The sequence below is a fragment of the Sipha flava genome, unplaced genomic scaffold (genome assembly GCF_003268045.1).
Source record: "Sipha flava isolate LNK unplaced genomic scaffold, YSA_version1 325_pilon_pilon, whole genome shotgun sequence".
NCBI classification, from domain to species: Eukaryota; Metazoa; Arthropoda; class Insecta; order Hemiptera; family Aphididae; genus Sipha; species Sipha flava.
The window spans coordinates 732,836-757,302 of record NW_020273010.1 but is presented as its reverse complement, the minus strand read 5'-3'; the positions used below and the strand labels follow the sequence as shown (position 1 = coordinate 757,302).

The 24,467-nt window shown below is 33.2% G+C and overlaps 3 protein-coding genes across 4 annotated transcripts in view; 1 reads left to right on the top strand and 2 right to left on the bottom strand.

Annotated features, from left to right (window-relative positions):
* Window positions 1-12,425, top strand: part of LOC112686856 — a 33,333-nt gene extending 20,908 nt beyond the window's left edge. Inside the window, exons 3-4 of one of the 2 annotated variants that reach the window (XM_025559312.1) lie at window positions 1,911-2,121; window positions 9,245-12,425. In XM_025559312.1, the coding sequence (XP_025415097.1) occupies window positions 1,918-2,121; window positions 9,245-9,898 (858 nt within the window). In that variant the 5' untranslated portion in view covers window positions 1,911-1,917 and the 3' untranslated portion in view covers window positions 9,899-12,425. The remainder of the gene's footprint in view (window positions 1-1,910; window positions 2,122-9,244) is intronic. The other variant, XM_025559311.1, reaches the window with a different exon arrangement.
* Window positions 12,426-17,455: 5,030 nt separating this feature from the next.
* LOC112686832 lies at window positions 17,456-23,286 on the bottom strand. The gene is made up of 2 exons (XM_025559288.1): window positions 23,219-23,286; window positions 17,456-18,748 (listed from the first exon to the last, which is right to left on the bottom strand). Exons 1-2 carry the CDS (start codon window positions 23,268-23,270, stop codon window positions 18,066-18,068), a joined length of 735 nt encoding a protein of 244 aa, XP_025415073.1. The 5' UTR covers window positions 23,271-23,286; the 3' UTR covers window positions 17,456-18,065.
* Window positions 23,287-23,380: 94 nt separating this feature from the next.
* Window positions 23,381-24,172, bottom strand: LOC112686849. Its single transcript, XM_025559305.1, has 2 exons — window positions 23,832-24,172; window positions 23,381-23,645 (listed from the first exon to the last, which is right to left on the bottom strand). The coding sequence occupies exons 1-2, from the start codon at window positions 24,170-24,172 to the stop codon at window positions 23,381-23,383; spliced, it is 606 nt and encodes a 201-aa protein (XP_025415090.1).
* Between the last annotated feature and the right edge of the window lie 295 nt (window positions 24,173-24,467).

Here is a 24,467-nt window from a genome sequence, read left to right as displayed (position 1 = left end):
CATTTGACGTTTCGACGGCCATGTCGATTTAAATGTCAAGCGGTCGTTAAAGTCTACGGCGCAGCGTGTTCGTTTTGACCTGAATTCAGTGCGCGCGAGAGAGAAAAAGATATTCGAATTGGTTTTCGTATCTATATGTTGCATAAATTAGCGTCCGTGGATTGTATATGATGCACAGTGCGACTATACGTACATTATATATAATATGGGCACACGGGTTGAATTCGTGATACACGACTGTCCGTTTCTGCAAACGATATACAAAGCTGCACGCGTACCAGTCAAGTACACTATTCTTATGGTGTTCGAAGTGGACACATTTATGTCAAACGATAGTAATGATAAATTAGCACGTGTGACTTACGATTGAAATCTCACAATAACCATGTAAATCGCGAGTCGATTTGCAAGAATAGGATTTCGATAGTTCTTCTATTGACGTCCGAGAACAAAAATAATGTGCATTTTAATTTTTTATTATATGCAAATATAAGCGTATATCAAGGTCGTGAATGTATTTCAAATTTTGGAGCGATTTTTTCATGGTCAATCGAAAATTTCGAACTTAACATTTCAAGTTACCTATTGCAGGGATTCCACTGCGGTTTCGTTACATTGTCTGGGTTTTTAATTTCTTCATCGCTGCCACCGTCGCGGCCGTACGCGAGTTCGAGTTTTCTCATTGTTATGTCATACTATCATCATATCCGTAACTCGCCACGAATGCTATGCAGGTTATTAAAAATGTAGTATAAAATATATATTCACGATTGTGTATATATTATATGGGATAATATATATACCATCCACAACCACGACCTTGAAATTATAACAATGAAAAATCCTCTCATATAATCGTCTAGGCGATATATTTTCATTCAATACGAAAAGTAAACGTAAAAAACGAACATACACAAACACAAATATATACGAAAAAAAAGTCTCAGTAATTTGGACGCTCGAAAAAGAATTTCTGTTTTGTACATATTAAAGCATGAAGACAGAATTTTTTTTTTCGTTTTATGCACCATTAGAGTGTAGTTTGTTTCGGTTCCTTAGAAAGAAAAAAACTCGAAATAATAATAAGCGCAATGCACATTTACGTCAAATCGCCGCGCCACCTTCGGAATTCGATTATAATCATCATCGTTTTATTTAGATCCGAAACCGACGCGGAAAAAATAAATTAACAACACCGGAAATAAAAGAAAAATCATTTGACAAAAAAAAAAAAAAAAAAATTAAAGGAAACAAAAGGATGAATATCATACATAGCGTTTCGTACACCATAATAAAAATTAAGGTTGAAAATGGGTGGCGTTTTGTGTATTTCGATATCCTCCATGTTAAAACTATAAAAATTAAAAGATTTTAAAGTGTTATACGATTTTTAACCGCAATCAAATTTAGCTAATTATTAACTTTTAAAAGTATATGTATATAATGCAGTAAATTATTTTTGTTAGAATATAATACGAAAACATTGTCCAATGACCACGGTGCATGTGTCACAGTGCAGCTAACGTACGCCCGCTGTATTATATGTTGTATCTTAGTGTAATTATTCGACACAATGTGTCCTAATATAACCATAACGCGTGTATATTTCCGCGCCAACATGCGTTAAACCGCATTATTACGTTTGCAACGATTTTTCGGTGTGTATTTCGACCGGTGCCCTAAGGCAGTACCCAAAACGCCTTACTAGTCTCGTGTCGATTAGCGGCGCGTGTCGGTTATTACCACGCGCGTGATACACAACTGTACGACGTATAGGTAATACCGTTAATACCACATTAGATAATATATAGCTACAATGGATGCTGGTGAAATACGTGTAAAGGTTGTAGGATACTACGTCGTATTCTGATAATATATTGTATTTGTAAACTTATACCATTTGGGCTTAGTTTCAGAATGGCCCTGAACGAGGGAATAGTAGCTCAACCGGCCGCAGTCGAGGAGCCAGCGGTCGAAGATCTAACAGCTGCTCAACCGTTGCAAGAAGAAGACGACATACTGACCATAGAAGAGGCTCGGAAAGTGATCAAACAGCTGAAGGATAGGTGCCGGTTTCAGGCGCAACAGACATTGATGTGGAGGAATAGAGCAAAAATGCAGGTATAAGTCGAGTCGAACGGGGTCGAATTGAGTATTTTTGGATTTTTGAAACAAAAAGAAAATGGGACAAGTATATCGTTGTATTATAGGTCTTTAATTTACTCGCCTATAAAAAAGGGTTTTCATCAATAACATATTATTATACAAAATAATAATGTTTTCCTCATTGCTCATTTACTTAATATCACTCCTATATTTTTATTTTATTCGATGTACGAGATCTGTTCAAAAAGTACCAGGACAAATGTTGTTACAGCTAATATACACATGATAATCTTTTAAATTATAAATAAATAAATACCCCACGTGCTAGTAAATATTTAAAAAAAAAACCGAAATCATTATCATATCACAGTTTAATATTAAGCGTGGTTAAATCTAGTCAGTCACTTTCGTGCGCCATTTTTGATATGTCCGAAATTAACGAATAACATGTGTGTATCAAGTTTTGCTTGAAACTTGGTAAAATGCAACAAAAACATATGTAATGAATAAAACTGATTTTGGGGATAGTTCATTAAGTCGTTTCATGGCTTTCGAGTAATTTAAAATGTTCAAGGATGGTCTACAGTCAACTGAAGATGGTCCACGTTTTGGAAGACTGTTGAGATCCGATGATGTGGCAAAAATTTACGAAAAAATGCGAAATAACCGTAAATTAACTGTTCATGAGTTAGCAAATGAGACAGAAATCTCAATTAGATCTTGTCATGAAATCTTCTCATAATTTTCTAATTATTTTTTTAATATTTATTAATAAAGTACATTTTTCTTAAAATTCTTTGATTTAATTTTCTAATTGAAATTATCCATAACTACTGATTAATTAATGAAAGCAAGTCCTTAGTATAAATCGAATAAAACATAGTAGAATAGTATTGTTTAGTACTACTAAAGTAATAAAAAATAATATTTAAATATGTATTCAACTATTTTTGAATTATTATAACTCGAACAGAATTCTTGAATGGATAATTTACTATTGGATTAACCATTTCATTTTAGATTTACATTATTGTATTATTTTAAAAATTAATTTTTTTTCATTTGCAATAAGTGATTACGAAATTCCCAAATGTATAACGATTGAACAAACTGTTTGTGTAATATAATTCTATTTTCTGAAGTTGCACATATTTATCAATCAGAATGTATAGCTAGCAGATCATACCTGAGTTAACAGAAACTACCGAGTTCAATATACTTATACTAGCTGCAGTCGCACATCGCTCCGATGAAAAAAAAAGAATGAATTAAATGAATTACCTAATAACAAACTACCCGAAGGGTTTACACATTTTGTTAACATGTTGCGTTGAAAATATGTTTCAGCTAACAAAATTGTAAATTTGTTAGACTAGATATCGAATTCGATTCAGTACGTTTACTCTGCAGCGCGGGATCCAAGAATTGATGGTCTTTCGAGAAATTAATACTAACTGGCTCGGGGTTCGCTAGGCAAATATTTATTTTTGTTCTTAGTTTTATTTTCATTTTTAGAAAATACTATTGCATTTATAATTTTACTGATTTACTTATCCTATACATTCAATACAGTTTCAGATAACTCGTAGTTTCCATGCTCCTATTTTGAACAGCAACCGTTGTAGTCCTACCTAAAGATAGTGTTTGACTGTATTGAGTCGGGTAAAACACGATTGCGTACGTTCGTTATCGGTGATACCTTTTTAAGCTACATGATTCCGTACGATTTTACCACCTGATTTTTAACTACACGATTGCGTACGAAGATTTAAAGTTTGATGCCAATTTTCATATAGATATTGGTATATACCACATGCCTATACAAGATAACTTAAAAAATTTAATAAATGCTTTGTGTTTTATTGCTTTTATTTCTATGTTTATTGTAAGTAATATCAAATATATCAGGTATAACGAAATTTTGTTACTTCCGTTATATTATACGGTATTTTCCGAGTTTCAGTAAAAGTAGTATATTATAGATGTTAGGAATCCAAATTTAAGCATTTTAAAATAATTTATTAATAATAATTTCCTTCAAATAAAAACTGTTGATTTTATTTATTTATTAATTACTTTTCTTTTATTTAGCTATCCTCATTCTATTTATTATTTTATTATTAATTTTTTTTTATGAACTATTATAGAACTGTACATGTATTTATTATTTATTTTTCTATATTTATTAGATATAATTCGGTAAAATCAGTAAATTTGATAATGTTGCATACAATTTCATACGCAATCGTGGTTATTTATTTTTCTTACCCACCTTTTTGTTACCAATCTACAAACGTATGCAATCGTGTTATACCCATTGAGCTCTCCGTACACGCATAAACGTGATTACACCGAATAACTGGTTCAAATGCGGTTGACACGCACTAGATACGTGGCCTATCAGTTCGTTATATTTATATTATCGATGTATATCCAGTGCAAACAGAACAATATACTACACAAGCAATGATACAGTCGGAAACGAGTGGATTCCTTTTTTCAAACGTACGGCACGCGAATGGAAGATATAATCGAATATACTGAGTGTGGTCCACGTAGTCATTGAAATAATATTATTTGAGGCAGGTGGAACAACGGTGTGGATTATGCGTAAATGGGCCATAATAAAGCCCAATGGATTTTTAGCGTACAAAGTCGGGATATAATAACATTATTATTTTTTTTTTTTTTATGGGTAGAAGGGTGTATAATCGTATTTTAAGAATCGCTGTTTTATTATTCTGCATGTTTGAAATGTACATTCAACTCCATTACAAGAACTTAGTATAACATAATGTAAGCATGCTTTCTAAGAAAGTTTATCCAAGTACGTGATCTCATTTCGATCGATGACCAGTAACGAATATTAGATCTCTTTCCAATCAGAGCATCTTTTTCAAACTTTTATGAGTATTTTGTCATCGCAATATCACTTTTATATTTTATGAATATTTAAAATTCTCAAAAGTATTAACAGAAATAAATATTTTATCTTTATTATATTTATCTTGAACGAATTATAGTTATAAGTGTATAAGTATAAATTATATTACTAGAGTATTGATTAGTATCTTTTTATGTTTTCCTAGGAAAAATCATTAGTACGTCTCTGCGTCTCTCTACAGCCTCTCATACCAAGACCAACACTCCCTTGGGCTTCGGTGCGCACACATGGCATACGTATATAGTTTGTATCGGGCCCGTAGGTTTTTCTGACGAAAACGATGAAACGGACATGTTGCACAGTGCGTTCTATTATACTATTATACCGATCGGGAAAAACTCGAAACCGGAGAGAAACAATTTACTTACGATATAAAATGACAATTTTCCCTTTTTTTTGTTTGATATTTTTATTTTTTTTTTCGCGAATCAATAATCTAAGGTCCGACTTGTCTCGCGGCGTTTAAGGTCGACCGCCTGTGCTAATAACAATAACAATAATAACATTATGGCATCAACCGATGACGTAAAATCTCTCACGTATCCCGCGCGCAGCCGCCGTTACTATGATAATATTGACACTATACCCCACGGGCACAGTACAGATATACTCGCTGCTATTTATTATATATTTTTACTGTATATTTCGCTGCTATATCTCCTCCATTCGTTCGTGGTGAAATGCGTTTAACCTACGCCACGACAAGTTCAAGGCGGGCGCTGCCACTGGCACAACATTCACAGGCGCCAGCGTCAATTTTAATATTGTAATGTCCGGTCTATTATCTGTACTTTTTCTTATTGGGAAAATCGTGTACCCTTCCGAGGTCGCCACGTACAAAAAATATCGGCTTCAAGAATATTCTATATACCTATTTATAAATTCAAATACATACACACACACACACACACCGAAAATATATCATGAATCGTACTTACTCTAGTGGTTTTATTTTATCGATTAATTTCGTAATTATTATTACAGCAAGTTTAATTTATAATAATTAACTTTTGTCCTTCAGTGCTATGAAAAACAAAAAATCACGATCAAACAGTATATACAGTATCTGTAATAGATCCTTTACCTATGGTAATCAACATGTATTTGTATAAATGTATTTTTAATTTTATTATATGTGAATATCATGTGGACGCCTACGGGAATTTCGCTTCGTTGCAACGTGTTGTTGCGAATACATGTTTCGGAAAAGTGTGTATTTTTTGATAACTACATGATGTACCCGTGGCATACATCAGTGGATTACAAATTTATTGGTTTACATTACAATCTAGCTTAATACTCAAAACTGATTCTACCCTAAAAATGCGATCTTCGAAAATTATTTTCTTAGTGTACATATACAGGTATATAGTAAAAAATATATTATCTCGGCATTTCAAATGAATCGGTATGGAAATTTTGGTCAATGAGTAAGTAAGAGGTATTTGAATTACGTTTATAGATTAAAATTCATATTTTTCAAAACGACAAACGACGACTTTAAAAGTATATTCTTATAATGGTATAACAAGTATCACAACGTTACCGACCATAGTATATCATTATTCGCCGAGTACATTTTTATACTTATACAAATCCGTTAAACACGAGTTAATTACATTATTTGCATTTCAAAACTAAGTAGGTTTATAACAATATAATACGATACATCACGTTAATATAGTAATAATAGTAATAATAATGATATGTAAGTGTTTTATACGTACGCGTAGTATTATGCGAACCGAAACGGCTGCCAAAGACGGTACCGTTAGGACCCCACCGCAGACCTACTAAATAAACGCAAGATAAGAATTAAAAAAAAAACTTTTCGAAAAGTAATTTGGATTCATTACCTCGCGCTTTTCCGTCTCGACGAAGTACAAAATAAAAAATAATAAATCTCGGCAATAAACGACCGGGGAAACAGGCTCGCTGATCTAACGGAAAGTCTGAGAATAACGATAATTACTATTGCTATAGTATAATCGACGACTAGTGTCGATCCATCTTGATCAACGCCGCAAATCGAATTCGGTTCGGTGCGCCGCTCTCGTTCGCGCAACACGGCGATATCATCATGTGATTCATCGTCGTCCGTATATAATATAGTACTGTTGCGTTGTTTTTCCGTTGCATTATTAATATTACCGTTGACTATAAATACTATGTATTTATACAATTATATTTTTCATCGATCTTCTCTCCTCTATTATTCATTAAAGAGTCATTCCTACCGGCGTCGTCTGACACCAGACCGCGTGTGATAGTCTTCTCGTTAATTTTAGTTTGCTTTTTCTTCCATTTCATTTTATCCATTCCATATTCAGTCATTTCTGATCCTATTTACTACCCGCATTACCTTAATAGGATCGATCGACTTGAATTACTTTTAAAATGCGTCAAATTTCCTGTTTTCTAACATGTATTAAACAATATACATTTTTTTCTTTTTGCTAATAATGCGTCGTTATTATATAACGATGGAATGAAAAGAAGATTCACTCAGAATATGTACAAATAAAATATACAAACCGCGTAAGATAACGATTTCTACGCTTTACCTAAACAAGTATGTGAAACGAGTCATGTAACGACAGCGGAATGATATTTTTGTTGATGAATTTTAAAAATTCTATTATGGAGATTTCATATGGAAAAAGTTATTATTTCATTGCTATTGAAGGACTTTTGTTGTTAATTGATTAACATAATATAATATGTGTATAGAAATTTTCTCAGAATGTTGAATATGTGTATGAACAATTACGATGTATGCATACATTAAATATATTGTATTTACGAAGCAGAAAGTCTCCGAACTACCGATGATACATTACGTAACGCTATAAGAATGTTTTGTTATTCATACCTGAAAACTAATATTTTTTTAAGTGACAGATAAATCAATATTAATACAGTTATTTATTTTAGTAAAAAATACTTAAAAAATCAGCATTTTATATTATTATTTCATCTTTTCTGGTATTTCTCTCTCGTACTATCAACCATCAACTCTAATATTATACCATATAATTACCTATCGTATACTTTTCGTTCGTTTGCCTAACAATTCCACGATATCACGCCACGTTTCTGATAAATCGTTTAAGTGTTTAACCTTATTTATTTTCCCCGGGTAAAATGTAACGAGTAATCAAGTAACCTGTTCAACGATAGCTATTAGAACGTAATGTTTTAGTAGTAAACACAACTGCGAAATGTGGAAAACATTCTGAAATATAATATCATTAAGCATCATTATAAAATATTCAGTGATATTTTTTCCAAATGTCGTTTTTGGTTTATAACACAATCTTTGAGACCTTACGGTTTTCACTACCTATCTGGTTCATTGAACTTACAGGTTCGAAAAGTACTTGCCTGGGATACACGGAACGAACATCATAATATATTTTTTCATCGTATCGAGCGTTATATTTCGAAATTAGGTCCCTGCGACGATATATCCGGTTCTTTGGGAAGCAGCGGGTTTTGTTAGCAAAACCGTAGGCCGTGAAAAATACCGTTCCCCTTACCGAGGTCAAGCGGGAAAGATTTTCTTGGGATTAGAATACGGAGGATGAGCATCAATACGTTGGGACAGCGGTTCTCAAATTGTGCACTTTTTAAAGGTACCGTGGTCTACGGTTCATAACAATTAATTTAAAATATATAGAATTTTTTTTCCTTGTTATTTTCGTAAAAACTTTATAGCAAATAATGTAATATTTTCTATTGTTCATTCGGACAATCTCATCTTAAACTTCTAATATTTATATGTAATAATTACAATGATAATAAAAATAATTTTTATTTAATTATTTATTAAGTTTAATAATGCATTCATTTATGATCAAATTTTTAAAAAATTAATAAAATTAGTTTTCTATAAGTATTTGTTTTTGTTCTGTCTTTCGTGGTATTCATAACAGGGCACCATGGCTAAATTGGGTCTAAAAAAAAGCAACGAGAGAAAAAAAGTTTGGGTATCGCTACGTTAGGACATTGTTACCGGGAATACCTAACCTGGTAAAACGTAATCTCTGAGGTGAAACACGCATGGATCGAAAGGGGTGCTTTTGGTAACACTTTTGGTCCATTCGCGGCGACTGTATCTATCTGAGGGTGGGAGCGGTGATGTCGCGTGTATCTGGGTACGTTGCTTTATCGTTCACGTTGTTGTTGTTACAGGAGGATAGGCAAGCGCAGATGCGGGCCGAGTATGGGAGCCGGCTGGAATCACTGACGTCCAACCTGATGCTGTTCGAGGCGCGACTCACCCGGAAGCAACGGGCCATCGGCGAGCTGCTGGAGTACCGGCAGTGCATTATCGATCAGCAACAGCACGTTATCAGGTGTCTGCACTCTCGGTTGGCCGACTTCGGCTTGACTGTGGCCGATGGCCCGGGTGGTTGCGTGGCCGGCTGTGGCCCGGGTTGCGACGACGGCAACGTGGATGATAGCGACAGTGCGGTCATCATGGAGGAGGACGAGTCGGGCAACAGTCAGGTGGACACGTCCGAGCAACGACCACCATCGCCGTCGCCAGCATTACTGCGGAAGCACCGGCAGCAGCAGCAGCAGTGCCGCGATTCGGATGAGGAGGCGGTGGCGGCGGTGGCTGCGGTGGCTAGGGCGGCGGATGGCCGGGGAGGGAACGTGACCGCGACCACATACAACCGGGTGATGAGCAACCACCGGTCGGTAACCAAGCCCAAAGACGTCAAGTACAAGCGCATCAACAAGGCCAAGTCCAAGTCGCTGGAGGAGTTGCGGGGCCGGCTCAAGAACTGGGTGGACCGTGGCCAGCGCATGTCGCTCACCGTGGACCCCACATACGGGTGACTGTGGTCGCGGTCGAGCGTGTCAGGGCTGCTGAACAGACTTCGACCTGCTCGGAAACGCGGTGGCCCGTGATGATGACCAGCTCTCTCCGGGCACACGTTAGGCGACCCGACCAATCGACACCGTGTCGCAAGCTTTGCAAACTACTCGCAGTTCCTAATGAGCTACTACCCCCCCCCCCTCAACTATTACCGAGTGTCGTGCGGAGGGTTAATACATTATTATTATTGTAATTATTATTATTGTTATTATTATTATAATTATTACCGTTACTGTGCGTCTCCCACTACACACCTATTATTGCCGAACCAGCACGTACAGTTTTTTATTGTACCGTCGTCATCCCACTAAACCCTCGTAAAACCACCCATCGTACAATATCGCATTAGATTTACGTGTGATTGATATTACGAAAACCGTTTTACACCTAGCCCTAACGGATTAACCGATACGTCCATTGTGTACCACATGCATGTCCTTTTTAAGACCTTTTTATCCGAACGTGCACGGCGCAAATACACGAATGCGATATCAAGGGGAAGAAAATATACTTGTAAAAAATTATTATGTTTGAAAAATTCGTACGCAGATGTGATTACAAATGTATTTGATTCTTACGGTAATTCTAAAGTCGTTTCATTGGAATCATAATTTTAACCCTTATAGCATTATTAATATATATACTCATTAATTGATAATATAGAATTAAAGTCAAATTTTGCAGGCCATGCCTGTGCGCGAAAGGCACACTACCCGTATACACACGCCTATATTGTGCACGTTTTTCGTAAGCGTATGCAATGGTTATTTATTACGTACTCGTATTTATATTATAGTGTTATTCCGATTTGCGTTTGAGTCTCGCACAACATTAGCATAACAATATGAACATCGCGTTCACGTGATTTCATCATCAGGAAATCGTATTGTACTATCTTAATATTTGTGTTTTTCATTTCGTTTATATATTTTTACTTTTTTTTTCTCTCGCAAAAACCTTAAAACTCCGGATACGCGTGTGATCAATACTATGCTACGCAGCAGTTCACAAGAAAACCGTGATCCTGTGCAACGATACAATAATAATCCTTACGTGTACGGACCATTGTCGTTCAAGTCGATGTATAGCCGTCGTTTAATTTTTTTTTCCATTTCATCTCTCACACGATGATATTCTAAAATATAGTTATATTATAAACCAAGATTTCGTAACGTCGACTCGGAATATTATTATTAAACGCGTGTGTTTATACATATGCGTGTATACATCCGCACTTTCGCCGCAGCCGTCCAATGTACTATATTATAATATTTTTTTAATTTTTTCTTTTTACTGCGTATCTACTATTGTTATATGCTATAATTGAAGTATTTGAAAATTAACATATATTATATTTTATGTAGCTAAAACACTGCTGCAACGTCCGAAACGCATAAACTGTTTAACGTTTGCATTACACTGCAATGTTGTAACTTTGCCAGCACCTGAAAAACTTAATGTATTTATAACAATTATAATATTATACTACGTTTTGTTATTATATATGCATACAATTATATTTAACGTACTCAATTACTCAATGCTTAATCAAGGTGATGCTCGGACTCCATATATTTGGTTACCTATTATTGTAAAACATTAATTGTATTGTATTCATAAACAAACCAAAGATAAACATTTGTAACTTGTTTAAAAACGATATTATTATGTATAATCTCTAAAATGTTTAAAATTTTATATTACTATTATTATTATTTATTGTGACCAACACTGGACGTTTTAAGTGAACGATCCAACAATGATATTACGATACTATGATAAGCCTGTAACATTATATAATTTTTTTTTTTTTTTTTAATACATGACGTATTCGAAACTATAAATTATGTTTGTGAACACTGTTATGATGACTACTCGTCTCTGCTGACCTTATGACGATTGTCCGATCGCATCTGTTCAACTATGACTTCAGACAACTGTTGTCTTTTTGGATCAATTATTGACGTTACTTGATGTATACTCGTCATGCCTGAATAGTATACTCAATGTTGAAGCATATTTTTCTTCAGAGTATTACGATAATAATATTGTTATAATGACGGTGAACAAATGTAGTATTGTAAAACAAACCTATGGAGGATGAATAATGATTAATATTATGAATATTTATGCTAAGATTGAAAAGATTTGTACATATCAAGTCAAAAGCGTTGAAATAATTGTCCGTAAATACATTACTTGATATCGGCATTAGTTTCTCAAACACAAACTTATAGTTTTGAATAAAAAAGATTATTGATTTTTCTAAAAACATAAAATGCTATGCACTTGTATAAATCTTGTATCTGACAAACGATGTTCAATTTTGTAATATTATTTCAATTGTATACTACACTAGTAGCGAGATTCATTGTACAAAATAGTAGCCCATCGTTTATTACTTGTAAGGAAAAGTTAACATATCGCTCTTGTTTATGTAAGGTAGGTGTCAGAACGTACAGAAAATAAATAATTTTTAAGAATTTATATCTATGTGATGTAAGATATTTATAAAATCAGTAACGTATAATTTTTAAATACATTCAATTATTTAAATCATTAACAATTTAATGAAATATCTAACAAAATACAAAATAAGAATATAACCTATCCAGACAGCAAATGCCTTATGTTTTTACTATAATAATATCCCGTATTAAATATATATAATATAATATAAAAATATATTATAATTATATACTATTATAAAGTATATTATACTTTAAAACACTAGTTTAAGTTTTTAAGTTAGGTTCATTTTAAATTTAAATTTTTTTATTTTACGTATTGACGTTTGGGAAAATATGTATTTTAAAATAAGTTGCTTGATGACATAATACATGCAAATTAATATTAAATATTTACATTTATTAAAACATAATATTAATACATGATTGTCTCCGTAAGCTAGGCTTGTTGTGGAGACAAGAGTCTTATAACAACTATTAGTACATACATAACTACTAAATAAAAATATTTTAATAATTATTTAATTAAAAATTAAGTCAATCATGGTTGTTTCTGTGTTTATAAGTTAATTAATAATGTATATAATTTTTAAATATTTTAAAATAACAATAAAAGTCCCAATCTGATTGGAATACAACTATGATTTATTTATCTAAAACAGTAATTCAATTTTTACATTTACCATTTTTTTTTTTTTTATAAAGTCTAAAGTTTGTAAACGAATGAGTATAGCAATTTATATTTATTTATTTAAACATTCTCTGTAAATCTATTACACTGTCCATGCATATTATTCTCACCACTAGTCGAGCTTTCAACACATTTTTTAACATCCAATTTGATTCATATCGTCCATTTATTTACATAATAGGTCACATTTATAATTTAATACAGAACATTAACTTTAATTTGTATTATATTTAACATTTATACAAATTAAAAATTATAAGTACCACTTTAAAGAGAGGCTAGATTGTTTTTGACCGAAATTAATAACAGCTCAGTTTTTAGGCCACCGGCCCAATTTTGACAGTAGCTTGTCACTAAATCTGGTTCTGCTATTAGGTATATTTAAAATAAAGCGCATATCTCAATTATATAATGTTAAAGCGGGTTGTTCTAGTTGTCCATTTTGATAACGTTTCTTCAGTTGATGTGCAAATTTTCCTAATAAACTTAGAATAACCAAATATATTCCTGTAAACAACTAATAATATTTGATATATTGAAAACATGTAACAAGAAATATGAATGTTTATGATTTTACAGGATTGCAAACAATAGAAAATAAATTAGAATTAGTTAGTATGTATTTTGTAAGACAACATAAACAAATAACGAATAAAGTATAAAGTAATAATGCGTATTAATCGAATATTGATCATGATACTCAACATAAATATCTTAAAACACTAAAGCGTACTTGGACTTATTTTGCGTATTTGGATAAGCTATATGTGTACTTTATAATCAGTTTTTGCATAATTAATTTTTATAATTTACTGTCACATTTATAAGATGAAAATGAATAGTTGTTTCTATACGAGTAGGCATTAATGTGTTAGGCGATTTTGCGATCAGAAAATTATTTTATAATCGGTATAGGTACGATCGGTGTACCATGTTCGAATTACAGAAATATAACAAATACTGTACACTGATGTTTAAAACTGTCGTGTGTACTTTAAAACCCATGGAAATAGAATGAAAATTATTAGTTTGATTTTTGTTCCTTGTTTGATGTTAAGAATTAAAAAATTAAAAGATGTGTATCGAATTCGGCGTTCGAACTAAAATCATACAGTTTTACGTACAACAAATAAGTACTCATGTATTTTTATTTATCATACTCCTGTAATGATATGCGCCTAAGCATTTATATAATTTTTAAAATTTAATGTATAATTAAATAATTATAATATTTGATAGTTATTAAATATAATAATAAGTCGTAAGTATTACAGATAAGATATTATTATACACACACATATACACACATACACGCGCACACACACATACACATCATATATAAGGAGTATAGTTTTTTAGTTAAGAGCAGAGACGTGTTCTTGTCGCCTTTTTGTATAGACGGTCAAAGACGAGTGTAAAAGACTACACAGATTGTCTATGCAGAAAGACATAATTAGTTGTAAAACGTTCTGTAAACATTTTAAATACGTGTATTAATGCGTGTAAAAAGAAGTTTGAATAAAATTATTAAAAGTGAGTAAAAGAAAAAGTTATTAATATTTTAAAGTACGAATTGGTTACCTTATCTTATTCCTCAAACGTCAACCACGGTTTTCAACAGGCAGGTTGACACAATCATCGGAGAGGTAATATTAAATATTTATAATATAATAAGTAATGATTTAAAAAAAACATTAAATATTTTCCGCAATAACTACCAACCAATATAATATTTTTTAAATCATTATACTCTAATGGCGTAAACTAATGGGTTGCACGGAGTCACCCTTATGACACCTGAAAATACTATTGGACCACAATAATATATAATCATGACTAGGGAATGGATTTTAATTTAGTATAAAATTTAAAATATTTAAATATATATTTGTTTATTACTTAATAAATATTTATTTATAAATTTATAATATTTAGATATTTAAATTGAAAATAACATAGAATTATTAAATAGTTAATTAAAAAATATAAAAAAATTAAAAATATATTCTGAATCATCATAGTCTTCATGTGGGAAACAGTTAAAAACAACATATAGCTTGAAATTTTCAAATGTAAAGTGGCGGCGGTTCGGTCTTAACATTGCTTTGTAACGGCTGAATGACCTCTCCACATCAACGAACGTGACAGGTGCATATTTCATACACATTATTTCTTTTGGAGTGTATTCAATTTCTGAATAATTATTATTTGGAGTTTTGTTTAATAGTATGTCTCTTATTGACATTACAGTATTAAAACTTGTGTTTTTTTCCAATACATTTTTTAATTTTGAATTGGTCAAAACTCCAATTTCTCCAGGAACCCGTTCTAATTGCTTTATGGCATTATCAAATATTTCTAAGCTCTCCGTTAGTGGCATTTTAGAAGTTTCTAATTTTGAAATTGTATCAACCAAAAATCCAAAATTAGTCGAAATAAATGCTAAATTGTTTTGCAAATTTTTACTGTCTATGAGCTCAACAGTTTTTTTTTTATTACCATTGCAGCTTCGGAATCTAAATTAAAGACAACGTTTCTAATCTTTTCAAAGTTATTTGAATAATATAATACAGCTGATAACCACGTACCCCATCGAGTTATAATAGGCTCGGGAAGTACAGTTAAATCCGGGTACAAATCTTTAAATGTTTGTATACGACTTGGCGCTTTTAAAAATATTTTTTTTACGTTGGAAATTAATGAATCAACTTCTGAAAATTGAAATCTAATTGTTTCAGCTATACGATGAAAACCATGTACTAGACAAGTTAAATGTATTATTCTTGGATAAAATGTGTCCAACACTTTTTCCGCCTTACACAATACGGCGCGGCGTCCGTTAAAAGTAAAAGTACATTATTTTGTATTATACCATTCGGCCACAAAACACCCATTGCATTATTGACATATAGTTTTGTGGTTGCATTTATCTAATTCTTCACAGCACAATAAAAATGGTTTAGATGGTTCAGTGCTCAATTTTCCTACAGTAACATTTGCGATATATCGACCGTCGGCGTCTGCTGTTTCATCTACTCCAACCTAAATAGGGCCATCTCCAATGATATTTTGAATTTTCGAAATAGTTTCTTCATACACCCCACTAACATAATTTTTTCTAAGTGTACTCTCGTCGGGAATTTTATGACCAGTATATTTTTCCATAAAATTTTTAAATGCAACATTTTTCAATTTAAAAAGAGGAATGTCTGAACGTATTAGTGCACGACACAAATCATCATTAAAAACTGACTTACTATTGATAGATGCGGATGATGTAGAAATAAAATTTTATTGAAATATAAGCTTTCTGTCTTTATTGCCTCTATGTTTACTGGTATTGATGTGCTGAATAACATGACCACTTTGGTCGATAGATACTGATTTATCACAAGACTGACAGTATAAAACTTGTCCATCACTCCTAAAAGTTTCATTCAGAAATTCTTCCAAATAAATACTAACTTTTGACCATTTTGTGTGAGCTACTTTGGGCATATTTAAATAGTTAACAATATTATATTATACAAACTACACTACTCACACGGACACAATACGAAAATAACGCGATCCAATAACGCTCATACGAACACTGATCGAAAAGTGAACACATATACCAGTGCTACCAAACTTGATAATCCGAAAAATGGGGGAAAAATTCTAAAAAATCGTAATTTTACCCAAAAGATTGTACCAAAAAAAAAACTTAATATAAACGTTACACATAGCCTATTCCTAATGCAGAATTAGCATGTATAAAAATATGTATAAACTGCACAGTTTGTGTAATAACAAATATGATAATAAGAATAATCTATACACTTTTAAAAACTAGTGGTGCATTACGAGATCGTAGATGTGACAATTACACTGAGATAGATAAGAAGACAAGTAGGTACTTTATAATTTTTTTTTTTTTTGATTATCACATTCCTTATCATAACTCCGGGAGATCTATGGGTATTTTATTTTTTGTAATCAGTTGATATTGTATAACTGGCTACTGCAATATGACAATATTTTAGTAAAATAATTTTTGTTCGTGGTTTAAATTAACAAGTAAATATACACGGATTTATTTTATAAATCAAAATAGGACAATGTCAGTAAAGAACTTGTCTCAATAATCAATTACTGAGTTTAGATATAGGTATTATATGGTAATATATTTCCATATATTATATAATAATATATTACCATATATTATAAAATAATAATAATATTGTTATAGGTATTATATTAGGTATATTTATAAATATTTAAAACATAAAATTAATACAATATATAACAAAAATAAAAAATAAATAACCTTCTTCAACAAATTGAATATAAAAATTTTAAATATAATACACATGGACTTACTTAATTTAGCCGAGTAGGTAAAACATGTTTATTAAATATATATTTCTCAGTCATAAACAAATTCAATACTATTTTCAGTATCATTGTTTATGTGATTATACATAGTAGAATTTATCATGCCCAGCATAGTTTTTGTTATTTCTATTTTTTTTAGTGTTATAGTATTTTTTTATAGTTTTTTTGGTGTTTTCTTTGGCACTCAAAATGCCATTTAAAGTTTTGGTGTTTAAACAGTTTCTTTCTTTGATTTTAATTAAATTAATTTTAGAAAACATGCGTTCACACGACACATTCGATTGAGGCAAAGACAGAACAGTTAATAAAAAATTTGAAACATCTTTAAATGGATATTCACCATCTTTTTCAAATATCTTAAGTTTAATCCAAAAGTCTTCAACATTTAAATTTAAATGAAATGCCATGTAATTCGAAACCAAACTCTATAACACTGAACATTCTCCAGCTGGTATCAATATTTTGGTAATTTTTTTTAATTCTAGGGAATAACTGAATAAAACTAATTAGAGAAGCTGGTCGTTTATCGCTAAGGACTTTTGAAGGTGTAATATTTTCTAATTGCATTAATACTGGGTCATTGAAATTGAATCAGGCTCTTATTTCCTTAATACTAATAATTAGAAATCTCCTGCAGTGCTCTAAGATATCTTGCACCATAACATGGTTCTTTGCAACTTCTAGTGTTTGTAACATATTCATAACGTCAATTCCTAAATACATTTGGTTTAATGGTAGAAAGTATGAGGAATTGTTTGGATCGACTGATAAAGGATTGTTACACCGTCTCATATACGAATAAAGTACATCAGTATAAGTTACGGACATTTTACTAAAAACCAACCATATAACTGGTTTGTCACTCTGAAACAATTTATTGAGGTTTACAAATTTTGGAAGGATCCATTGTAGGAATTTATAATAATTTAATACAGAATGATCAAGTAAAGCATGAAAAATGTTTTCTGAAGCTTTGAGTTTATCCTCAATCCAATGGGATGAAAAAAATAATTTTAGTGCAGGCCATTGCTCAACTATTCTATTTACTACCATACTCAATAAAAGCCATCGGGTCTGTGCTGGTATTAAAATTTTGTGAGGTGATATATTCCAAAAGTCTTGAAATTGCTTAAATTGACTTACTCTTTTACAGCTTGATTTGAAATAATTATAAATGTCCCTGGCAAGGTCTTCACAAGTGCGTGGTAAAGCTTTGCATGCAGGGCTGGCGCATAAATGGAGCAAGTGGCAAATACATTTTTGAATATAAATCCCTGCACAATCAAAAAATTTTTTTGAATATTAAAATCTACATCATATTGCAGTATCATTCCCGCGTGGACAGTCCGACTGTGCGCACGCATTTATCCAACGCTCGATGGTTATCCTCGTATCTCTAACAAATACAAACGGAAAACATTATATCTAGTATCGAACTCACGCTACTCAAAAATCCTCACCATTCTCGGATGTATCCTGCAACAACATCCCACCAGCACGGTAATATACTTTAATTTTCTTACTAAAATAATATTAAAAATATTATTCACCTCTTATACATTACGATACTTATGCAACCAGCCGCAGGCATCGCTCCCTCGGTAACCTTTGGACTGTCGATAAGATAGCGTCATTATGCCGCAGATAAACAACCGGACCGTATCCCCAATTAAAATTGTTGACAATAAAATCATTAAATCAACGGACAAAAATAATAAAGTAAAATCGAAAAAGCGCTCACTATCTACTTCACCGCCACAATCACCTACAACATTAAACATAAATAAATCAAAGAAATTCGTTACCCCCAACCGCTACTCAATTCTCACGCAAGATGACTCGGGAACCTATTATCGCCGACGACACTAATACTAATAAATCGCCTGACCATCAAAATCCGGCGCAAATACATACCACAAATGATACACCAAAAGAAATGTTGCCTCCACCTATATTTATCAAAGGCGTAATTGACTTTCTTCAACTAAGGAACAGCTTCATCGAAGAAATCGGTCCAACTAGCTTCTCGTGCAAATCTACTTCAAATTACCTAAAAATTCAAACAAATAACCCTGACAGCTATAGAAAACTAATCCACTTTCTAAAAGGAATCAATGCACAATTTCACACCTATCAACTCCAAGCTGATAAACCACTCAGAATAGTCATCAGAAATCTTCACCCCTCCACCCCAACAACTGACATAGCATCAGCAATTGAAGAGATAGGACACTCTGTCAGAAACGTGATTAATATTAAACACGCCCAAACAAAAACTCCACTCCCCATGTTCTTCGCCGACCTCGATCCACAAGGAAGCGACAGTGATATCTTCTCCATCACTACATTACTTCACACAAAAGTAAAAATAGAAGAACCTCATAAAAAACGCCAAATCCCTCAGTGTCAAAACTGCCAGTCATAAGGCCACACTAGAAAATATTGCGCTCACAACCCAAAGTGTGTCAAATATGGAAACGACCATCCCACTTCTTCCTGTGAAAAATCTCCAGACCTCCCAGCAAAATGTGCCCTGTGCGAAGGAGCACACCCTGCTTACTACAGGGGATGCACCATATACAAACAACTATCCCAAAGACGTCCCAACATCTCAAGTATAAAACCTAGCCTCCAGCAGCCATTCAACTTCAACTCTACACACCAGCCCCAGCCCCAACAATCAAATAAAGAACACCTACCTACCAAATCAACGTACGTACGCAAATGTAACAGAGGGTCACCCTCCTCCCAATAATATCCCGGCTCCAACAAATAATAACGAACAATCCTTTTATAAATTCATAGAAGAATTTAAATCAATCATAAATCCTCTTATCTCTCTTCTCACCACTCTTATCTCAAGTCTCCTCAATAAAAATGCCTACTAATAAAACAACTTCAAAATCCCTCCTCATCTTAACTTGGAACTCAAATGGTCTAACAAACCATAGAGACGAGATACTAGCCATCCTACAAAATAATAGAATAGATATCGCCTAAATATCTGAGACGCATTTTACGCACTTATCTCACCTCAATCTCCCAGGTTTTAATATTATTAAAACCAATCTCCCAGATGGCACTGCTCACGCAGGAGCTGCTATTATAATAAGAACATCCTTGCTATTCTATCCCCTGCCACCATATCAAACAGATCACTTGCAATCGTGTGGTATCCGCACAACACTCAACAATATTCCCATAAACATCCATGCAGAGTACAGCCCGCCACGCCACACAATCACCAAAACCCAATATGAAAACTTCTTCGACTCTCTTGGCCAAAAATTCATTCTCGGAGGCGACATAAATGCTAAAAATACACAATGGGGCTGCCGCGCAAATAACCCTCGTGGAAATACCATTAACACCCTAGCGCAATTACGAAATTACAAAATACATGCTCCGCCCTCGCCAACATACTGGCCCACCTCCCGAAGGAAAAACCCAGACATTCTCGACATATTCTTAACCAAAATACCAAACAATCTTCACAGTATAGTAACCTACTTAGATGATCTCTGCTCTGACCACTCATCGGTTCTCCTCACAATCAACACTATGCCACCAAACAAACCAAGTAAACCTACTTTAACTCAAGGCGCTATAGACTGGGTAACCTTCAGATCCTCCCTCGAAAACAAAATAAACCTCAATATAAGTTTAAAATCCCCCAATGATATTGACGAAGCAGTTAACTTCCTCACAAAATCCATACAAGAAACGGCATGGTCCTGTTCTTCCCCTCCCACTCCCAAAAGCACCACCAAAAACCTCCCCCTCTATACCAGGTCCTTAATAGCGGAAAAACGAAAAGCCCGAGCCACCTGGCAGAGAACAAGATTTCCATCCGACAAACGTGTTTTCAATAATCTCACGAATAAACTCAAAAGGCACCTTGCCCAAATTAGATCCGAAAACATCACTAAATATCTAATAGGTCTCTCCTCAAGTGACAATTCACTTTGGCAAACTACCAGAAAAATACTTCGTAGTCAACCCCCAGTTCCGCCCTTGAGAAAAGCAGATGGAACATGGGCAATAAACAACATAGAAAAATCAAATATATTCCGTCACCATCTGGACTCTACATTCAAACCGCACGCCGATATTCTATCCACTACCCAAATTCACAAAATAAATCACTTTCTACTCTGTTCATTGCCAACGAGTCTCCCTCCAAAACACATACGACCAAGCGAAGTTAAATATACTATAGACAAATCTGCTCGAAAGAAAACCCCAGGCTTCGACCTAATAACCGCTGAAGTAGCTTCCCAACTACCCAAAAAAGTCATACTTTTATTAACTAATATATACAATTCTATGATAAGACTAACTTACTTCCCTGCTCTATGGAAATTTTCAATAATAGTGATGATACCAAAACCGAACAAACCTCCTGATACCCCCAGTTCCTATAGACCTATTAGCTTACTCCCACTCTTCTCGAAAATTTTCGAAAAACTTATCTTAAAACGTATTATTCCAATTATCGAATCAAATACTCCAAATAATCAATTTGGCTTCCGTAAACACCAAGTCCACCGCTTAGTAGACAAAATCTCATTCTCTCTGAAAAAAAAACAAATATGTACAGCCGCATTCCTAGACATGGCCCAGGCCTTTGATAAAGTGTGGCACCAAGGCCTTCTTTTCAAACTGAAATCCATATTCCCTCCCTACTACTATCTATTATTCAAATCATACCTCGAAAACAGGAACTTTGCTGTACGCTCTGGTTCAGCCTTATCTGAAATAAATCCCATCCACGCTGGAGTTCCCCAAGGCGCCGTAGTAGCCCCACTCTTATTCAACCTATACATCTCCGACCAACCAACAACCAACCATACAATCACAGGTGATTTTGCCGATGACAAAGCTATTATGGTGCTTAACTCAGACCCTGAAATAGCCTCCAACCACGTTCAAGTCCATTTAAATCTCCTCCAAAACTGGTAGAGAGATTAGGGGATAAAAATAAACGAATCAAAATCAGCCCACTGTACATTCACTCTAAGGTCTAGAAACTGCCCTACCATAACCCTCAATAACATACCCATTCCACCCACACAAAATGTCCGGTACCTTGGACTCCACCTGGATCGTCGATTAACCTGGGCCCACCACATCCATACCAAACGTATTGCCTTGAATAACCGATCCCGTCAGCTACGTCTACTCCTTACATCTAAACACATCAATCTGAACAACAAAATACTTATATATAAACTGCTACTAAAGCCCGTATGGTCATATGGTATACAACTTTGGAGTTCAGCCAAACCATCCAACATAAATAAAATTCAAATATTCCAATCTAAATGCCTTCGACAAATTACCAAAGCCCCCTTTTACGTCTCAAACGATACACTCCACAAGGACCTGTATATTCCAACAGTTCAACTCGTAGCCAAAACTTTGTATAAACGATTCCACTCAAATCTCTCCAACCACCGTAATCCTCTAATATCAAACTTATCCACCCTCAGCATTCCAGGTGACCCTGGACGACGTTTGAAACAAAAATGGTGTCGGGACCTCCTGACTGAATAAAACCCATCCGCAACTCCAAAGAAGTCCCATCACTGGATGGGTTTTTTGCTCAAGTCTTCAGTCTTTTTATATAAATCTACTACAACACTTACACTTATTGTAAAAATAATATATTTACAGATTGTGTAATAAAACAAATAAAAAACAAAAAAAAAATAAAAATATTGCAGTATAAATTAATGTGTTACCTGGCGAAAATTCATTTAGTCTAGATGTTACAGAATTTGATGCACCAAACATAGTGTTGCAACCATCTGAAGCAAATCCTACAAAAAATAAAGTAAATAGGTGATTACAATATAATTTAATAAATTAATAAATAATAAGTTGTTTCTAAATAAAATTTCAACTCAGTTACCGATTAAATTATTCAACGGAATTTTAGAATCTGTGAAAGCTTTAAGAACTTCATCAAATATTTTTTGACCAGTAGCTCCTTTGTCTGCACTTTGTACATCCTCAAACAACTGGACGAGCTTGAAAAATCTTGTTTCGAAAAAATTGGATGTACTGTCGAAATACTTTACACATATACACATTGTTTTCACACAGCCAACATCAGTGCTTTCATCAATTATCACACTAAACACTGTGTTTTGCAAGACATTACAAGTTCTTCAAGAGAATAATGTCCAATAACATTAGATACAAGAGCTGTTAATTTTGCACGAGCCAATGATACATTTGAACACATTTTTGAGTCCGGGAATGCTGCCTTACATATTTTTACCAAATGATGGCTAATATTGAATGGTAAATTATGTTCACTTATAAAACTACAATAGTAGTTATACTTAAGATTTTTTAGTTTGATCTGCTAACTTAAATTGATCTGTATTATTTAAAAATGTACTTATCGAATTTTGTCTACTACCAATGGAACTCATCGAACTTTTGTGTTTTTTTGTTTGAGCATATTTTTTAAGTATACTCAATTCAGCAGTCGTTTTTGTAATACATAACTTACACTTAGCTAATAACTTATTATTATTAACTGGCAACAACCAATTGCTAAAATCTTTATTTGTTAACCATTCTTGTCTAAAGTTTTGTTTTTTGTGAGAATAGGTTTTGGAATTTTCTCCTCGTTTCCGTTTAGTTTTTTCTGGCGTCGAACATCTGTCACTTTCATTTCCACTCATCACGAAAATTCGATAAAATTAGAATAAAACAAAAAATAATTATAAAAAACAACGAACCCGTGGTCACAAACAACAAAATAATATAATCAACGTGCTCCGAAGACTAAAAATTATAATATGAACCGTCGACAATTCACAGTCGCATGTATAATGTTATAACGTATTTACGTATAACACACTAATACACTATATTAAAATATAACAATAAACATTAGATTTTTTTTTTTTCGTAGTAGTTAATCGGTTATCAATTTTATAAATAGCTTAGAAACCCACAACGGTCACAACAATGTTC

Coding starts and splice junctions, on each gene's coding strand:
- LOC112686832 (XM_025559288.1), bottom strand. CDS start 23,270: ATGTTTGGTGCATCAAATTCTGTAACATCTAGACTAAATGAATTTTCG. Junction 18,749..23,218: donor ACTAAATGAATTTTCGCCAG/GTAACACATTAA, acceptor TTGATTGTGCAG/GGATTTATATTCAAAAATGT.
- LOC112686849 (XM_025559305.1), bottom strand. CDS start 24,172: ATGAGTGGAAATGAAAGTGACAGATGTTCGACGCCAGAAAAAACTAAA. Junction 23,646..23,831: donor TTAGCAGATCAAACTAAAAA/ATCTTAAGTATA, acceptor ATTCTCTTGAAG/AACTTGTAATGTCTTGCAAA.